Source organism: Neomonachus schauinslandi, chromosome X, assembly GCF_002201575.2.
Source record: "Neomonachus schauinslandi chromosome X, ASM220157v2, whole genome shotgun sequence".
NCBI classification, from domain to species: Eukaryota; Metazoa; Chordata; class Mammalia; order Carnivora; family Phocidae; genus Neomonachus; species Neomonachus schauinslandi.
In genome coordinates this window covers 2625132-2642708 of record NC_058419.1, presented here as the reverse complement: position 1 = coordinate 2642708, position 17577 = coordinate 2625132, and the positions used below count along the sequence as shown (strand labels likewise).

Genomic DNA, 17577 nt, shown 5'->3' with positions numbered 1-17577 from the left:
TGGTGTGTAATGTTAGGTTGTTTATTTGAGATATTTCTTGCTTCTTGAGGTAGCCCGGTATTGCTATAAACTTCTTTCTTAGGACCACTTTTGCTGTATCTCAAAGGTTTTAGACAATTGTGTTTTCATTTTCATTTGTTTCCATGTACTTTTTAATTTCTTTTTTGATTTCTTTTTTGGCCCATTCATTGTTTAGTAGCATGTTATTTAAGTATACTTAGTATACTGTGGCAAAAGCACAAATTCATGGAGATTAAATAAGAAGAAACTTTTTAAAACACCATTAATGTGTTTCCCAGCCAGAGTGATCATAGCTATTCTATCTTGTAACAAGATGGAAGTGCAGCTAAAAATAACCTAAAATTTATCTGATCAAAGTCTGCCCTCCCTATCAGGAAAGCTATTCTGTTGCTTCTACTTAATCATGAGGGAGAAAAACAAACAAGTAGAATACGAAACTTGAAGAGATACAAAATTTGGATTGTTTGAAATGTCTCCAGGGCCTCTGCATACCCATGTGTGCCTACTTGGGTGGGGAAGGAACTGGTTTGGGTAGAGGCTACATGTGTGTTTCCACAGTATTCCTGGATTTAGGTATCTGCACATGTGTGTTCATGAAGTGCCTGGGATAGCATGTGGATTATTTTTATTAAGTATGTATTTTCTTGTACACATGTATATTTGTCTGAATGTATTTGTGGATGTTGGTGCATAAGTGAGAGTAAATGAGAGTGTGTGAGTGTAAATGTGTGTGTTCAAAGAGTAGCTTCAGTGGCTTTCTTGTAAAAATCCTAATCCATCATTAGTTCCCAGAAATACAAAGAGAGAGCTGCATATCTCTAGTGAATCTGGTTATATCCAGTGGCCTATAAGCTCTCTGAACATAGGGATTTCTAGAGCCCCTTAATGCAGAGTTGGGCTTCTAAGAAGTACTTGTTGAATGACCACCTGACAATAGTTTTAACACATGCCTGGATCTAAAGCTATGGGCGTTAGTAGTCAACAGGTTGAGAGAGAGTAATCTAGACCTACAGGCCTTCCTGATGCCCCTGTGAGAGACCCGTCTCCTCCACCCCTCATACATCAAACATGCCCCTTACTGAGCTTTCCCTATGTGTCAAGTATTCTATTAAGTGCCAGGGAAGCCATGAAGACTTGGTACTTGTCCTTAAGGAGTATACAGGGAGTCTGTTATATTTCTGTATCCTCTTTGTTCCACACTTGAAAAACAAAGTTCAGGCCTGGCCTCACAACCACTCATGACTCCCTCTGCTGAAAACTAGCCTACTTTTCCAACTGACTTATAGACCTTGCCTGAGTGAAGAGCCATGTAAAGTCAACATACCTAAACCAACTCTCAGCCTCTAGTCTTTTCCCCCTTGTAGTCCACCCTGTACAGACTGCTAGGTCATTCTAAATCATTCTAAAACAACACTTGCATATTTTTACTGCCCTATTCAAATCCACTCAATCATTCTATATTACCTACAGACAAACTCTATCACATCCCTATATAATTGTTTATATTTACCCAACAGGTCTAAAGAAAACTTGTCTCCTGCTAAGTAGTAGTGCCACTGAAGATACACAGAAAAAAATCTAAGTAGTGATCATGGACATTTCATATTTTTTGGATATTTCATACTGTTTAAACATTTTTTTCTGATTTTAAGATTTTTATTTTCCATACAAAGTCACTCATTCAACAAAAATTCTTTGAGCATCTATTAACTGCCAGGCATATTGAGCATATAATAACTTCTTTGTTTCCTTACATGATAATTATTCAATCAAATATCTGATACTTAGTAGGTATTGATCAGATGGTCCATTAGGATGGGGTCTCCTGCCTCAACTCTCCACTACATTCTTTGCTTTGGCAGCAAGGGATAATGGAAGGAGAAGGAGAAGTCCTCGAAGATGGCTCATGAGTCTCCCCTTACTGGTTCTGCTGTGCCCTGCTCTATTCCTTGATTCTCTCTGAAGCTTTCCCCTGCACACATCTGTAGAAGGATCAGTTTCCAAAAGTGGCTTTGACCCTTTCTCCAAATATTTTACATCACCATGGTCAGTTCATTACCCCAACGAATAGAGCCTGTTTGCAAGGAACAGACTTCTTGGATGATACCACAGGCTGCTTAACTCTCCGAGAGTCCCCACCACAATGCTCTCCTCACATAACCTAACTCTGCTAATATGTGTGCAGTGTTGACAAAATGTGAAGAGAGAAGTCAGGGAAAGCTTAATTGAGGATAGGGATATAGGTTTAATTTTGAAAGGTGTGTTGTGGAAAGAAGGGAAGGATATTACCGATGAGCATATATGCTTTATATGTGAATAGGTTGGGAGAGCAGGGAAAAAGATGAATTTGGCCAAATGTAGGATGGTGAGGGTAGGGAATTCATATGAGACAAGGCTTCTCCCTAGAAAGGAGCTACAAACTCCAATTTATTTTCTTTGATCTGTTGCATCATCTTTCACTTTTACCTTTGCAGGAACTATAACTTACCATGTCAGTGTCTGACACGGGGCCAAAACTGGTCACATAGATGTCCGTCTTCACTTCAGTCACTGCATCTAGGCCAAAGAAAGTAGAAAAGCAGAGTGTCATGAAAGTCAGTTCCCTTACCTCAGAGAGAGTCCAGTGCAGTACTCCAAATGACAGCTAACTTGCTACATCTGAAAAAGGATACTTGACATAGTGATAGGAAAACCTCTCAAAAACTTCTCACCTATAATATTTGTTTAGAGAACACGCTAGGTACAGGTACAAAGTTTATCCCTTTAGATATCATTGAGAATTACAACAGACTCCCCAAACTCTAAAATTTAAGAAGAGCCCTGAGAGATCACTGATATTCATATGTGCTAGACACTCACACCAGGATTACCCTTACCTGTGGTAGGTTACAAATGTTCTAATATCCAACTTTAATACTTCCAGAAACATGGAATGACTGCCCTCCCACTCCCCTGCCCACTTAACATAGGGAGAGGCCATGTGACTAGTTTTGGTTGTGGGAGGAAGTTATATGTGTCCCTCTCTGGCTGGAACAATTAATGTCCAATTCAAGACCCTTCCTGCCATGGTCATCATAGAAACATGTTATTATAGAGCTACCATAAGACTGAAACAGGCTGGAATAATGAGCCAACACATGAAGGACAACTGTCCTGAAATGTCTCCTGGATCAACAACAGACTTTGCATGAATGAGAAATATACTTTCATTGGGTTAAGTGACTGAGAGTTGAAGATGACTGATATCACCTGATACATTCTCTTTGCATTTATTTTTCTTTATTGTACTATCTATTTACTTGTCTGTCTCCCCTACCTTACCTAAAAGCTCCTGTATGGCAGTGTCCCTGTTTTGTTATCCCTGTATTCTCAGTACATTGAAAAGGAGTCTGTTACTCAGACGGTACTCACTGAACATTTTTGGTATGGATAGATGAATCTCATCACATATTTGCCAAGTTGGAAACTGATACCCAGAGAAGTGAAGTTATTTCATTGCTAAGTTTCTCTTTTCCTGCTTCAGTCAGCCCTGTTTACCCCAGTATAGGTCAGACTAGCCCACACACTCCAGCATACCTCAAATAGAACACAGGGCAGCCTATTCCAGCCTAGCAAATACTTCATCATTATATTAAATTCAAATAAATCCCACTTCAGTCCAGCATACCAAACCCCAGTAGAGTACACCAGTGGCACAGCCAATACCAATAAGGTCCACATGAGATTTGATGTATATTTATATATATCTACATATCTACAAACATTACATTTTAAGAATAATAATAATAATCAGCAGTATAGTCAATTCATCAGAACACACACCTTACTACCAGGCTTAATCATCAAATAACATGTCTTTCAAATTAGGGCTGTGTTTTATTTATTTTTAAAGATTTATTTATTTATTTTTGAGTGAGAGAATGTACATGAGCAGGGGTGTAGGGGCAAAGGGAGAGGGAGAGAGAATCCCAAGGAGACTCTGTACTGAGCGTGGAGTTCCATGCAGAGACTGCCCTTGCAGGGCTTGCTCTTGCCAGGCTTGATCTTGTGGGGCTCAATCTTGCAGGGCTCAATCTCACAACTCTGAAATCACATCCTGAGCCAAAACCAAGAATCAGTTGCTTAACAGACTATGTCACTCTGGCGCCCTTAGAGCTGTGTCTTAAGTAGTTTGGCTTTTATCTAGAGTATAGGCTTCCCTCAGAGCCATTTCTATACTTGAAGGAGAAGAGATAACACTTCAGGACCCAGAACATGCCTCCTGAAGACTTGTCCCCTCAGATACACTCCCAGGTTCATTAACTAGAGAAGTATTGTCCTACCTTCCAGTACATAAAACAAATTTAACTAAGTAATGGAAGAGACCACAATTACATCTGAATTGAGTATTCTAGGCAGGACATAGTTAGATACAGAACAACTTTCTAAACCAATATAATTGTAAAATTGTAAGATAGTTAAACAGACTAAAAACAGATTACCCAGACCACAGAAAAAAAGGAGAAAAAATACTGGTGGTAAAGTTAAATTGCAGGAGACCACCCAGGGGAAAGTGGTCACTGTAGGGAGAAAGGGAAATGGCTATAACAAAGAGTCTTGGGCTAAGATGGCAAGGCTTGGGTTCTGGATCTCTGCCCCTGACTTTCTGAATAACTTGAACAAGACTGTTTTACTTTTAGTTGCTCTCTTGTACGATGAGGGTATGGGACCATACAAATTCTGAGTTTTTTCTTTCTACTAACTAGGAACTCTGACTTTAAAGCCAAGCAAAAAGCATCTGACTAAAGGTGCCCAATAGTAGCAAGAAGCAAGCTGCCTGAGGAATGTAGGAGGTTTTGTGGAAATTTGATGTTCCTCCTCTCTCTCAACTATTCACTTTCACTTAAAAGGTACCCCTTGATTGCTAAGAAGGAAACAGTGGGGAGAAGCTGCTTTCCCAATTAATTAGGGCTCACCCAAGCTTCAGAAATTTCCCTGGCTTTGCATCAGGGAAAGAGAATTGGGAAGTTTGGTCTAGTACACTGGTGTAAAATAAAAGGGAGGGAGAGTAAAGAAGGAGGGAAGAAAGAAAGAGGAGAGGAGATAATTAGAAAAAGATTGAAGGAAAAGGCAAGAAAGGATAAATGGGTAAAATACAAATAGATAAAAGTCACCCAGAAATCTAAGGTCTTGGGTCCGAGACACAGAAGAGAGTGTCCACTCACTACTCCAGCTTCTCTGTGTGAAAGAATGATTAGGAATTTGCTCTTTCATTTAACTCAATGAAAAGACCAGTGAATTAGACTAGAATTGGTGAGGGCTACAATTCACAGTCCAGGCCCAGTTCACAGTCTTCTCAGGAGAGACAAATGTGAGACATGAATTAATGGAGAGATAAAGGGGCCTCACCCCCCCGTGTTTAACAACTGTTTTCAGATTCTTGGTGCTTTATTTGATTTGGGGATCCAATTTCCTTCCAATGTTACCCTTTGAAACCAAAGGTGAACAGAATTATGTTTTCCTTTTGCAAATTTACCATGATATTGGAAGTGCTTGAAAGCTCCTGTCTTTACATGAACACACATGACCTTGGCCCTCAGTTGTACTCCCACTGGTGGGGATCTCATCAACCAGTCCCCATGTCATTTCTGCTTAGTTTCATCTGAAAGAGTAAAGGTAAGCCAATCAGCAAGTGATCACTTTGTTTATATTGAATATGTTGCTCATAACAAACTGTATTTTCTGGTTTGACTTCAAATAGATTCCCAAGAAATCATGAATTTTCTCCTTTGAGCAGAAACCAGAGTAGGTTCCCCAACTCTCTAGCTGTTCCACCTTAGCACACAAATAAACACTGGTCTTGGGACATGTGGGTGGCTCAGCTGGTTAAGCATCCAACTCTTGATTTCATCTCAGGTCATGATCTCAGGGTCATGGGATCAAACCCCACATCAGGCTCCGTGCTCAACACAGAGTCCGCTTGAGATTCTCGCTCTCCCTCTTCTCCTGCCTCTGCTCATGCTCTCTCTCTTTCTCTCAAATAAATAAATAAAATCTTAAAAAAAAACACTGGTCTTAGCACTGCCCTTTGGACTCACACAACAAAGTTTGCTTCTTAATCTTTTGAGATTTAAAGATCTTCAGAGATTGAAAGAAAGGGATAGTGGTACCCCTAAATTTGCTCTTCTTGTTTCTTTCCATACTAAATATCCTGACTTCCTTTGACTATGTCTCCTCTCCCTTTGACATGGTTTTACACATCCTCACTATCCCTCATTCACTTTCCTCTGGCTCAAGTCTGATTTTTTTTTCTTTTTTTACTGATACTGAAATGTTTTATGGTGAAAGTTTGTCACAATTCCATTAGAGACAAGCTCATAAGATGAATGCTATGAACAAAAGCCACTTACCCCCTTTTCTCATTAGAGGCCACAATGGACTCTTCAATTTTTTCTAATGACAATCTTACTAAGAACAGTGTGGCTTTGAGGACTGGAACCTTGGCTAGAAGGACAAAACCTTAACTTTATTTTCTTACTTCCAGATCACTGGGAATTTTAGAGAACAAACATTTATTGTTGTACACACTTTTCATCTTGAAGATGGACTGAACTGGTGGAAATGAGCTCCCATGTGACTGTCTTGGTTGGTTAGCCATATGAACTTAGGGAGTAGGCTACAATGACTTGTGGACAGGCTATCACAGATCTGAGAGGGTGGTGTGCTCTCTTCTTATGTTAATAGCCTTTCCATTTGTCTTTGACAACCTTTGGGGACTAAGATACTGTAAGTTCTCAGCGACTCCACCCCCCAATAGTATTAATTACAGATAAGCTCTCTAGAAGAGTAACAAACAGGTGATTTAGGGGAGCAGAAATTACAAGAGTCTCTGTTAGCTCTAATCTAATCTCTGCAATTGACTCACACCCTCTTTTGCAGACTGTCTGGGCAAGGCTCACAGCTTTTGACATTTCGTAGGTTAGATGTCTAGCACTGTGTTTATGCTACTCCACCTAGTGTCAGGTACCTGGAATGTATAGCAAATATATATTTTTTCTTTTTTTTAATTTAAATTCCACTAGCCAAGGTATAGTACATCATGTTTTTGATATGTTCAATGATTCATTAGTTGAGCAAATATATTTTTAATTGAGGTAAAATTGGTATGTAACATATTAGTTTCAGGTGTACAACATAATAATTTGATATCTGTATACCCTACAAAGTGATCACCACAATAAGTCTAGTTACCATCCATCACAATACAATTGACCCCCTTCACCCTTTTCTCTCACCCCACAGTTCCTTTCCCCTCTGATAACCACCAATCTATTCTCTGTGTCTATGATTATTATTTTGTATTGTTTGTTCATTTCTTTTCCCTAGGCTATTTTCTTCCATTTATTTATTTATTTATTATTATTATGTTCAATTAGCCAACATATAGTACATCATTTGTTTTTGATGTAGTGTTCAACATTTCATTAGTTGTGTATAATACCTGGTGCTCATCACAACACACACCCTCCTTAATACCCATCATCTGGTTACCCCATCCCCCCACACCCCCCTCCCTTCTGTAACCCTCAGGTTGTTTCCCAGAGTCCAGAGTCTCCCATGGTTTGTCTCCCTCCCTCTCTGATTTCTTCCCATTCATTTTTCCTCCCTTCCCCTATGGTCCTCCATGCTATTCCTTATGTTCCACATATGAGTGAAACCATATGATAATTGTTCATGTGTTTTTTTTTTTAGATTCCACATATAGGTGAAATCATATGGTACATGAAATCATATGGTATTTGTCTCTGTCTGCCTTATTTCACTTAGCATAATATCCTAAAGGCCCATGCGTGTTGTCACAATGGCCAAATTTCCTTCTTTTTAATGGCTGAGTAGTATTTCATTGTGTGCATGTATATATGTATGTATATATATATATGTATATATATATATGTCACATCTTTTTTATTCATTCATTTATCAATGAACACTTAAGTTGTTCCTATATCTTGGCTATTCTAAATAATACTGCAATGAACACAGGGGTGCATATATATTTTTGAATAAGTATTTACATTTTCATCAGATAAATATCCAGAAGTGGAATAGTTGGATCATATGGTAGATCTATTTTTTTTAATTTTTTGAGAAACTTTGAAAATGTTTTCCATTGTGGTTGTGCCAATTTACATTTCCACCAACAGCGTACAAGGGTTCCCTTTTCTCCATGTCCTAACATCTGTTACTATTTTTTCTTTTTAATAATAGCCATTCTAACAGGTGTGAGGTGATATCTCATTGTAGTTTTGATTTTTATTTCCCTGATAATTAGTATCATTGAACATTTTTTCATGTGCCTGTTAGCCATCTGTATTTCTTTGTAAAGTGTCTATTAAGATCCTCTGCCCATTCTTTAATTGGTTTGCTTATATGTTTGTTTCTTTTGCTATTGAGTTGAATTACTTATATATTTTGGATATTAACCCTTTATCAGATATATGATTTATAAATATTTTCTCTCAGTAGGCTGCCTTTTCATTTTGTTGATGGTTTCCTTTGCTTTGCAGAAGCTTTTCAGTTTGATGTAGTCTCACTACTCTATTTTTGCTTTTGTTGCCTTTGCTTTGGCCTCAGATCCAAAAATCCAATGCCAAGACTAATGTCAAGGAGCTTACCATCTATGTTTTCTTCTAGGAATTTTATGGTTTCAGGTCTTTAATCCATTTTCAGTTGATTTTTGTGTATGGTGTTAGATAGTGGTCAAATTTTATTCTCGTGCATGTGGCTGTCCAGTTTTCCCAACATCACTGATTGAAGAGATTGTCTTTTCTCCAGTATATATATATATATATATATATTTGCACCTTTGCTGTAACTAATTGACAATATAAGTATGGGTTCATTTCTGGGCTCTCTATTCTGTTCCATTAATCTAGGTGTCAGTTTTTATGTCAATATGATACTATTTTGATTACTATAGCTTTGTCATATAGTTGGAAATCTGGGAGCATGGTACCTTCAGCTTTGTTCTTTCTCAAAATTGCTTTGGCTATCTGGGGTCTTCTGTGATTCCATATAAATTTTAGGATTTTTTTTGTTCTAGTTCTGTGAAAAATGTTTTTGGTGTTTTGATACAGACTGCATTGAATCTGTAGGTTGCTTTGGGTAATATGGACATTTTAACAATATTAATTTTTCTAATCCATGAGCACAGAATATCTTTCCACTTATTTATGTCATCTTCAATATATTTCATCAATATCTTATAGTTTTTAGTGTACAAGTCATTTATCTCCTTGGTTAAATTTATTACTAGGTATTTTAATTTTTTTGATGCAATTGTATATGAGATTGTTTTCTTAATTTTCTCTTTCTGGTGGTTTGTTATTCGTATATAGAAACACAACAGGAGGCAAGATGGTGGAAGGGTAGGGGACCTTGTTTCATCTGGTCCCTGAATTTAGCTAGATAATTATCAAATCATTCTGAACCCCTATGATTTCAATCTGAGATGTAAGAAAAGAATTGCTTGAATCCTACAAATGGAAAAGTGACCACTCTTTGCAAGGTAAGAGGTACAGAGAAGTGAATCTGAGGGGATATTCAAAAGATAAACAGCGGGGAGAGGGAGCCTCTGTAAGCCAGCTACCAGAAACTGATATAGCCCTGGAATGCAAAATCAGAACCCTTAGAAGTCAGCTCCAGTGAGATACACCCCTGCCTGAAAGGTGCTCAGGTGGCAAAACAGGGCAGAATCCTAGGTGGGACAGTGTTGTCTCAGGAACCCTGGGGTCACAGAAAGAATGGGGGTTCCTGAGCTGGAAGAATTCCCAAGCATTGGAACAGGGAAACCAGTTACAGTCAATGAGCTCAGGAGGGGGCTCTCAGCTCAGATTGCCATAAAGAGAACCACAACATGATTGGGTGACTGCTCTCCATGTCAGGGCCCTGCAAAGGGCAGAAACACAGTGATCCCCCGCCTTCCCCTGGGATGATTGGTGTGGGTGCACACCACAGGAATTTGCAGAGTTTGGCACACACAAAAGTGAAGACTGCTTATCCCTGAGGGTTTACTGAAGAGAGGGGGGCATGATCCTTCAGGTCTGGGGCTGGAGATCAGGGCACAGTCATTTTTATTTTCATCCTCTAAAGAAGCACAGAAAGCCTTTAGTGAACAAAAGCCACATAGAGCAACCAGAAGCAGCTCACACTGAGCCCAGCCCCCGGCAAGGGACGGTGCAACTCCACCCAGGCAAAGACACCTGAGAATCAGCACAGCAGGCCCCTCCCCCAGAAGACCAGCTGGAACAACAGGCAAACACCAAGTTTATGGAGCACACAGGACTGCAAAATGCCAGTGCTAGGGGAAAATAGTATATAGAATTCAAGGTTTTTTCTCATGATACCTTTATCTTTCAGTTTAAAAACTTCCTTTACAATTCTGGAATTTAGTGTCTATATATTCTATATATATATAGAATTATATATATATAATTCTATATATATATTCTATATATAAAGTTTTTCTTTCTTTACAATTCTGGAATTTAGTGTCTTTTAACAAACAGACCAGAATACACCCAGGACCAAGTGGATCACCCTGTTTTGTCCACCTGGGAGATTATATTCTCTCCCCCTCTTTTTTATCTTTTTCTCCTTTTTTTTAGTTTCTGACTTCTTTGGATTTGTCTAGTGTGTATTTCACTTAGGTCATGGTTGAGATTGTTTATTTTGTTCTCTTGTTCATCCATTCTTCTCCGGGCAAAATGACTAGAAGGAGGAATTGACAACAAAATGAAGAACCAGAAGTAATAATCTCTCATACAGCTCTAATTCATATGGATATAAATAAAATGTCAGAGATGGAATTCATGATAACAATTATAAAGTTACTAGCTGTGCATGAAGAAAAAAGCATAAAAGACACTAGAGAATCTCTTACTGCAGAAATAAAATTTAATGAGGTTGAAATTAAAAATGATTTAAAGAACTTCTCAAACTCAACACCCAAAAAACAAATAATCAAGTCAAAAAATGGGCAGAAGACATGAACTGACACTTCTCCAAAGAAGACATACAAATGGCTAACAGACACATGAAAAAATGTTCATCATCATTAGCCATCCGGGAAATTCAAATCAAAACCACATTGAGATACCACCTTACACCAGTTAGAATGGCAAAAATGGACAGGGAAAGAAACAACAAATGTTGCAGAGGTTGTGGAGAAAGGGGAACCCTCTTACACTGTTGGTGGGAATGCAAGTGGGCACAGCCACTTTGGAAAACAATGTGAAGGTTCCTCAAAAAATTAAAACTAGAGCTATCCTATGACCCAGCAATTGTGCTCCTGGGTATTTACCACAAAGACACAGATGTAGTGAAAAGAAGGGCCATATGCACTCCAGTGTTCATAGCAGCAATGTCTGCAATAGCCAAACTGTGGAAAGAGCCGAGATGCCCTTCAACAGATGAATGGATAAAGAAGATGTGGTCCATATATATGATGGAATATTCCTCAGCCATCAGAAACGATGAATACCCAACTTTTACATCAACACGGATGGGACTGGAGGAGATTATGCTAAGTGAAATAAGTCAAGCAGAGAAAGTCAATTATCATATGGTTTCACTTATTTGTGGAACACAAGGAATAGCATGGAGGACACTAGGAGAAGGAAGGGAAAAATGAAGGGGGAAAATTGGAGGGGGAGATGAACCATAAGGGACTATGGACTCCAAGAAACAGACTGAAGGTTTTGGAGGGGAGGGGGTGGGGGGATAGGTTGGCCCAGTGGTGGGTATTAAGGAGGGCACGTACTGCATGGAGCATTCAGTGTCATACAAAAACAATGAATTGTGGATCACCACATCAAAAACTAATGATGTACTGTATGGTAACATAACATAATAAAATTTTTTAAAAAAGATAAAAAGCTTTTGCACAGCAAAAGAAACAGTCAACAATACCAAAAGACAACAGACAGAATGGGAGAAGATATTTTCATTTGACGTATCAGATAAAGGGCTAGTATCCAAAATCTATAAAGAACTTATCAAACTCAACACCCAAAGAACAAATGATCCAATCAAGAAATGGGCAGAAGACATGAACAGACATTTTTCCAGAGAAGACTTCCAAATGGCCAACAGACACATGAAAAAGTGCTCAACATCACTTGGCATCAGGGAAATCCAAATCAAAACCTCAATGAGATACCACCTCACACCAGTCAGAATGGCTAAAATTAACAAGTCAGGAAATGACAGACATTGGCAGGGATGCGGAGAAAGGGGAACCCTCCTACACTGTTGGTGGGAATGCAAGATGGTGCAGCCACTCTGGAAAACATTATGGAAGTTCCTCAAAAAGTTGAAAATAGAGCTACCATATGACCCAGCAATTGCATACTGGGTATTTACCCAAAAGTTACAAATGTAGGGATCTGAAGGGGTATGTGCATCCCGATGTTTATAGCAGCAATGTCCGCAATAGCCAAACTATGGAAAGAGCCAAGATGTCCATCGATAGATGAATGGATAAAGAAGTGATACACACACACACACACACACACACACACACACACACACACACAGGAATATTATGCAGCCATCAAAAGGAGTGAAAGCTTGCCATTTACAATGACGTGGATGGAACTGGAGGGTATTATGCTGAGCGAAATAAGTCAATCAGAGAAAGACATGTATCATTGATATGAAGAATTCTTAATCTCAGGAAACAAACTGAGGGTTGCTGGAGTGGTGGGGGGTGGGAGGGATGGGATGGCTGGGTAATAGACATTGGGGAGGGTATGTGCTATGGTGAGCGCTGTGAATTGTGTAAGACTGTTGAATCACAGACCTGTACCTCTGAAACAAGTAATACATTATATGTTAAAAAGAAGAAAAAGAAGAAGGAGGAGGAGGAAGGGGAGGAGGAGGAGGAAGAGGAGGAAGAGAAGAAGAAGGAGAAGAAGATAGGAGGAAGGGAAGAATGAAGGGCGGGAAATTGGAGGGGGAGATGAACCATTAGAGACTATGGACTCTGAGAAACAAACTGAGGGTTCTAGAGGGGAGGGGGTGGGGGAATGGGTTAGCCTGGTGATGGGTATTAAAGAGGGCACATACTGCATGGAGCACTGGGTGTTATACGCAAACAATGAATCATGGAACACCACATCAAAAACTAATGATGTAACGTATGGTATTAACATAACATAATAAAAAAAAAAGAATATCCAATGGGAAAAGAAGACAGCCTCTTCAACAAATGGTGTTGGGAAAACTGGACAGCAACCTGCTAAAGAATGAAATTGGACCACTTTCTTACACCATACACAAAAATGAACTCAAAATGGATTAAGGGCCTAAATGTGAGACCTGAAACCATAAAAATCCTAGAAAAGAACACAGGCAGTAATTTCTCTGATGTCAGCTGTAACAACATCTTTCTAGATATGTCTCCTGAGGTAAGGAAAACAAAATAAAAAATACAAACTGTCTGTATGTATGTTTGTGTGTGTGTGTGTGTGTATTCACACATCAACCAAATACAGAAAATCTTCTATGTAAACCTTGTCTATGAATCTGTAACATATTACAGAGCTTTACTTTATCACATTTTGAAAAATAAATTACTCAGAAATTGTAAAAAGACAAAAAAGAAATAAACTACTGGGACTGCATCAAGACAAAAAGCTTCTGCACAGTGATGGAAACAATCAACAAAACTAAAAGACAACTGACTGGGAAAAGATATTTGCAAATGACATATCCAATAAAGGGTTAATATACAAAATATATAAAGTTCTTATAAAACTCCACACCCATAAAACAAATAATCCCATTAAAAAATGGGCTGAAGACATGAACAGACATTTCTCCAAAGAAGACATCTAGATGGCCAATAGACACATGAAAAGATGCTCAACATCACTCATCATCAGGGAAATGCAAATCAAAACTACAATGAGATATCACTTCACACCTCTCAGAATGGTTAAAATAAAAAACTCAAGAAACAAGTAGAGAAAAAGGAACGCTCTGTACATTGTTAGTGTAAATGCAAACTGGTGAAGCCACTGTGGAAAACAGTATGGAGTTTCCTCAAAACATTAAAAATAGAAGTACCCTATGATCCAGTAGTCCCGCTAGTGGGTATTTACCCAAAGAATACAAAATAGCTAATTCAAAGGGATACATGAGCTCCTATGTATATAGCAGAATTATTTACAGCAGCTAAACCATGGATGCAGCCCAAGTGTCCATCGATAGATGAATGGATAAAGAAAATGTTATATATATATATACACAATGGAATATTATTCAGCTACAAAAATGAATGAAATCTTGCCATTTGCAACAACATAGATAGGGCTAGAGAGCATAATGGTAAGCGAAATAAGTCAGAGAAAAACCAATACCATATGATTTTACTCATATGTGTTAAGAAACAAAACAAATGAACAAAGGAAAAAGAGAAAGAGAGACAAATCAAGAAACACACTCTCAACTATAGAGAGTAAACTGATGGTTCCCAGAGACGAAGAGGGTAGGGGAATGGGTGAAATAGGTGATGGGGATTAAAGAGCATACTTATCATGATGAAAAATAAATAAATAAGAGAAATACCGTAGAAAAATCAGAAATTATTTAGGGACACTTATTTAATGCTTTAAAAAATTCAATCACTAGAAGAAATATTTTTATATCCCATTTCTTTTTTTTAATAAAGATTTTATTTATTTATTTGAGAGAGAGAATGAGATAAAGAGAGAGAGCATGAGAGGGGGGAGGGTCAGAGGGAGAAGCAGACTCCCTGCCGAGCAGGGAGCCCAATGCAGGACTCGATCCCGGGGCTCCAGGATCATGACCTGAGCCGAAGGCAGTCGCTTAACCAACTGAGCCACCCAGGCGCCCTTATATCCCATTTCTAGCAAAGGACCTATATACAGAATATATAAAGAATTTTTACAATTTGGTAATAAGAAACCAAAAACACCCAACAATTTTTTTGCAAATGGTTTAAACAGATATTTCACCAAAGAAAAAAATGCAGATGGCAAACACATGAAAAATTGCAATCAGAAAATGCAACTTAGGGACACCTGGGTGGCTCGGTCAGTTAAACATCTGCCTTTGGCTCAGGTCATGATCTTAGGGTCCTGGGATTGAGTCCCACATCAGGCTCTTTGTTCCACACAGAGCCTTCTTCTTCTGTCCCTCCCCCTGCTTGTGCTCTCTCTCTCTCTCTCTCTCTCTGACATATAAATAAATAACATCTTAAAAAAAAGAAAATGCAATTTATAACCACAATATGGTACCATTAGCAGCCTATTCAAAGAGCTATAGGTTTTTTAAAAACTGGCAATATGAAGTGCTTGCAAGGATGTAGAACTAGAATTATGAGGCACTGCTGGTAGGAATTTACAGCGGTATGTCCATTTTGAAAAAGAGGTTAACAATTCCTAATAAAGTTAAGCATACTTTATTATACAACTCAGAAATCCTACTCCTAGGTATTAACCCAAGATAAATATAAACTATGTCACACTAAAACTTTTATGTGAATGTTTATAGAATCTTTATTCATAATCACTAAAAACTGCAAATATATTCCAAATGTTTTTCCACTGGTGAATCTATAAACTATAATAGGATACTACTCAGCAAAAACAGGAATTACTAATAGATGCAACAAACATGGATGAATTCCAAATGGATTGTCTAAGTGAAAGAAGCCAGACACAAAAACTGCTACTGTATGATTTCATTAATATGACATTCTGGAAAGCGCAAAACTGTAGAGGCAAAAACCAGATCAGTGGGTACCAGGGGCTGGTGGGGAGGGGAATGAGTAATGACAAAGAGGCATAAGTGAATTTTTCCAGTTGAAAGAACTATTCTACCTATGTGTGGGTTGTATTGGTAGTTATATGATTGTTTACCACAAAGAGTAAATTATACTGTATGTAAATTACACATTAATTTTTAAAAATATAAAATTTAACTAAAATAAACCAAAAAAGTAAAAAGAAGCACAAAGACTCCCATTCAAAATAAGCCTACACATTAAAACCAATGAAACAGAACAGTACACAAAGAAACTGTTCTATGAATATATGAAACCTTGTTTTATGGCAGGAAAGGCATTATATATGAGAAAAGCATGTGCTGTTAAAGATGTACCAAGACTACAGGTCATTCATGTGTAAAAACTACATTCCTACCTCACACCACACATAAACATTAATTGCCAGTATATTGAATAACTTAAATAGGAAACACAGTTCATGAAAAGGAATCTGAATAGTCAATGAATATTAGACATCCAATATCATTAGATATTCAAGAAAATGCAAATTAAAAGGAAATAACATTTTACAGCTATTGGCCTGGCAAAAATTTAGAAGCATGACTGTACCAAGTGTTGGTAAGGAAGTGAAACAGAGAACTCTCACATGCTGCTAGAGGGAAGTGAAAATCAGCACCATTTTGGAGAGCAATTTGGCAATACGTGTTAAAGCTGAGATGTGTATACACTATAACTCAGTTATTCCATTGATTATACAGAAACAACAGAACAACATAAACCCTCACACATGTGTACAGACAGGTACAACAACCATATCCGTTCAGTGTTTGAAATGTGATTCTGTTTAGACTTAATGGTAGTAATAGGTATCTTTCAGCAAATAGGATTGTCTATTTCCATCAGAAATAGGTATTCCTTTGCAATCACTGTAGATTAATGTGTTGCAAGTAAGATGTGGTCTCATTCCTTTTGTCATGGAATAAATTAATGTGATAGGCCCTGAATTGAGCATAACCCAGGCTTTCTACCTAGAATCAGACATCTTTACTTCACAATTCAAAATTAGTAGTTTTTCCTCCCATGTCTTTATTACAGTTTTCCTATTCCTTTGATGACATTCTGAAGAATTTCATCTTCCAAATACACTGCCAAGTTATCTTTTCTTAATCTTAGCGTTAAGCCAGAAAACTCTCATATTTTTTTTCTCTTACATCAATATTAGCCAGAACGTGCTCTCTTTAAATTTTCTTATAAGGAGCCATCATCTATGTTGACATATATCTACACTGCCCTTACTTTTGCCTATTCTAACATGGAAATAGCTAGGCCTTGTTTCAGTACCCTTTGTTAGAAAACATACCATGTCTCACCAAACCTCGGTATTCACAGATTATAAGACTGGGACTCTGAGGGTATGCTGTTCACTCTTACCCTGCTTTAATCTTTTCCTAAAACACAGAACCAATAGCCCTGAGATTGGGTCCTGGCTTTCCTATTTATTAAGTAACCTTAATAAATTTTAGTCTTAGTTTCCACCATTGTGAAATGAGGATATCAGTACTTGCCCTCACAATAAACAAGGAGTTGTATATATCTTTCTGAATTAGTGTTTTCATTTTCTTCTGGTAAATACCCGGTAGTGAAATTACTGGTTTATATGGTATTTCTATTTTTTTAATATTTTGAGGAAACTCCATACTCTTTTTCACAGGGGCTATATAGATTTACATTCCCACCAACAGTGCACAAGGGTTCAACAGGGT

At 38.0% G+C, this 17577-nt stretch overlaps 1 protein-coding gene across 1 annotated transcript in view; it reads right to left on the bottom strand.

The window, feature by feature from the left end:
* GABRA3 (gamma-aminobutyric acid type A receptor subunit alpha3) overlaps positions 1-17577 on the bottom strand; it is a 349455-nt gene that overhangs the window by 108703 nt on the left and 223175 nt on the right. Inside the window, exon 4 of the mRNA XM_021683536.1 lies at positions 2510-2577. Within this exon, the coding sequence (XP_021539211.1) occupies positions 2510-2577 (68 nt within the window). The remainder of the gene's footprint in view (positions 1-2509; positions 2578-17577) is intronic.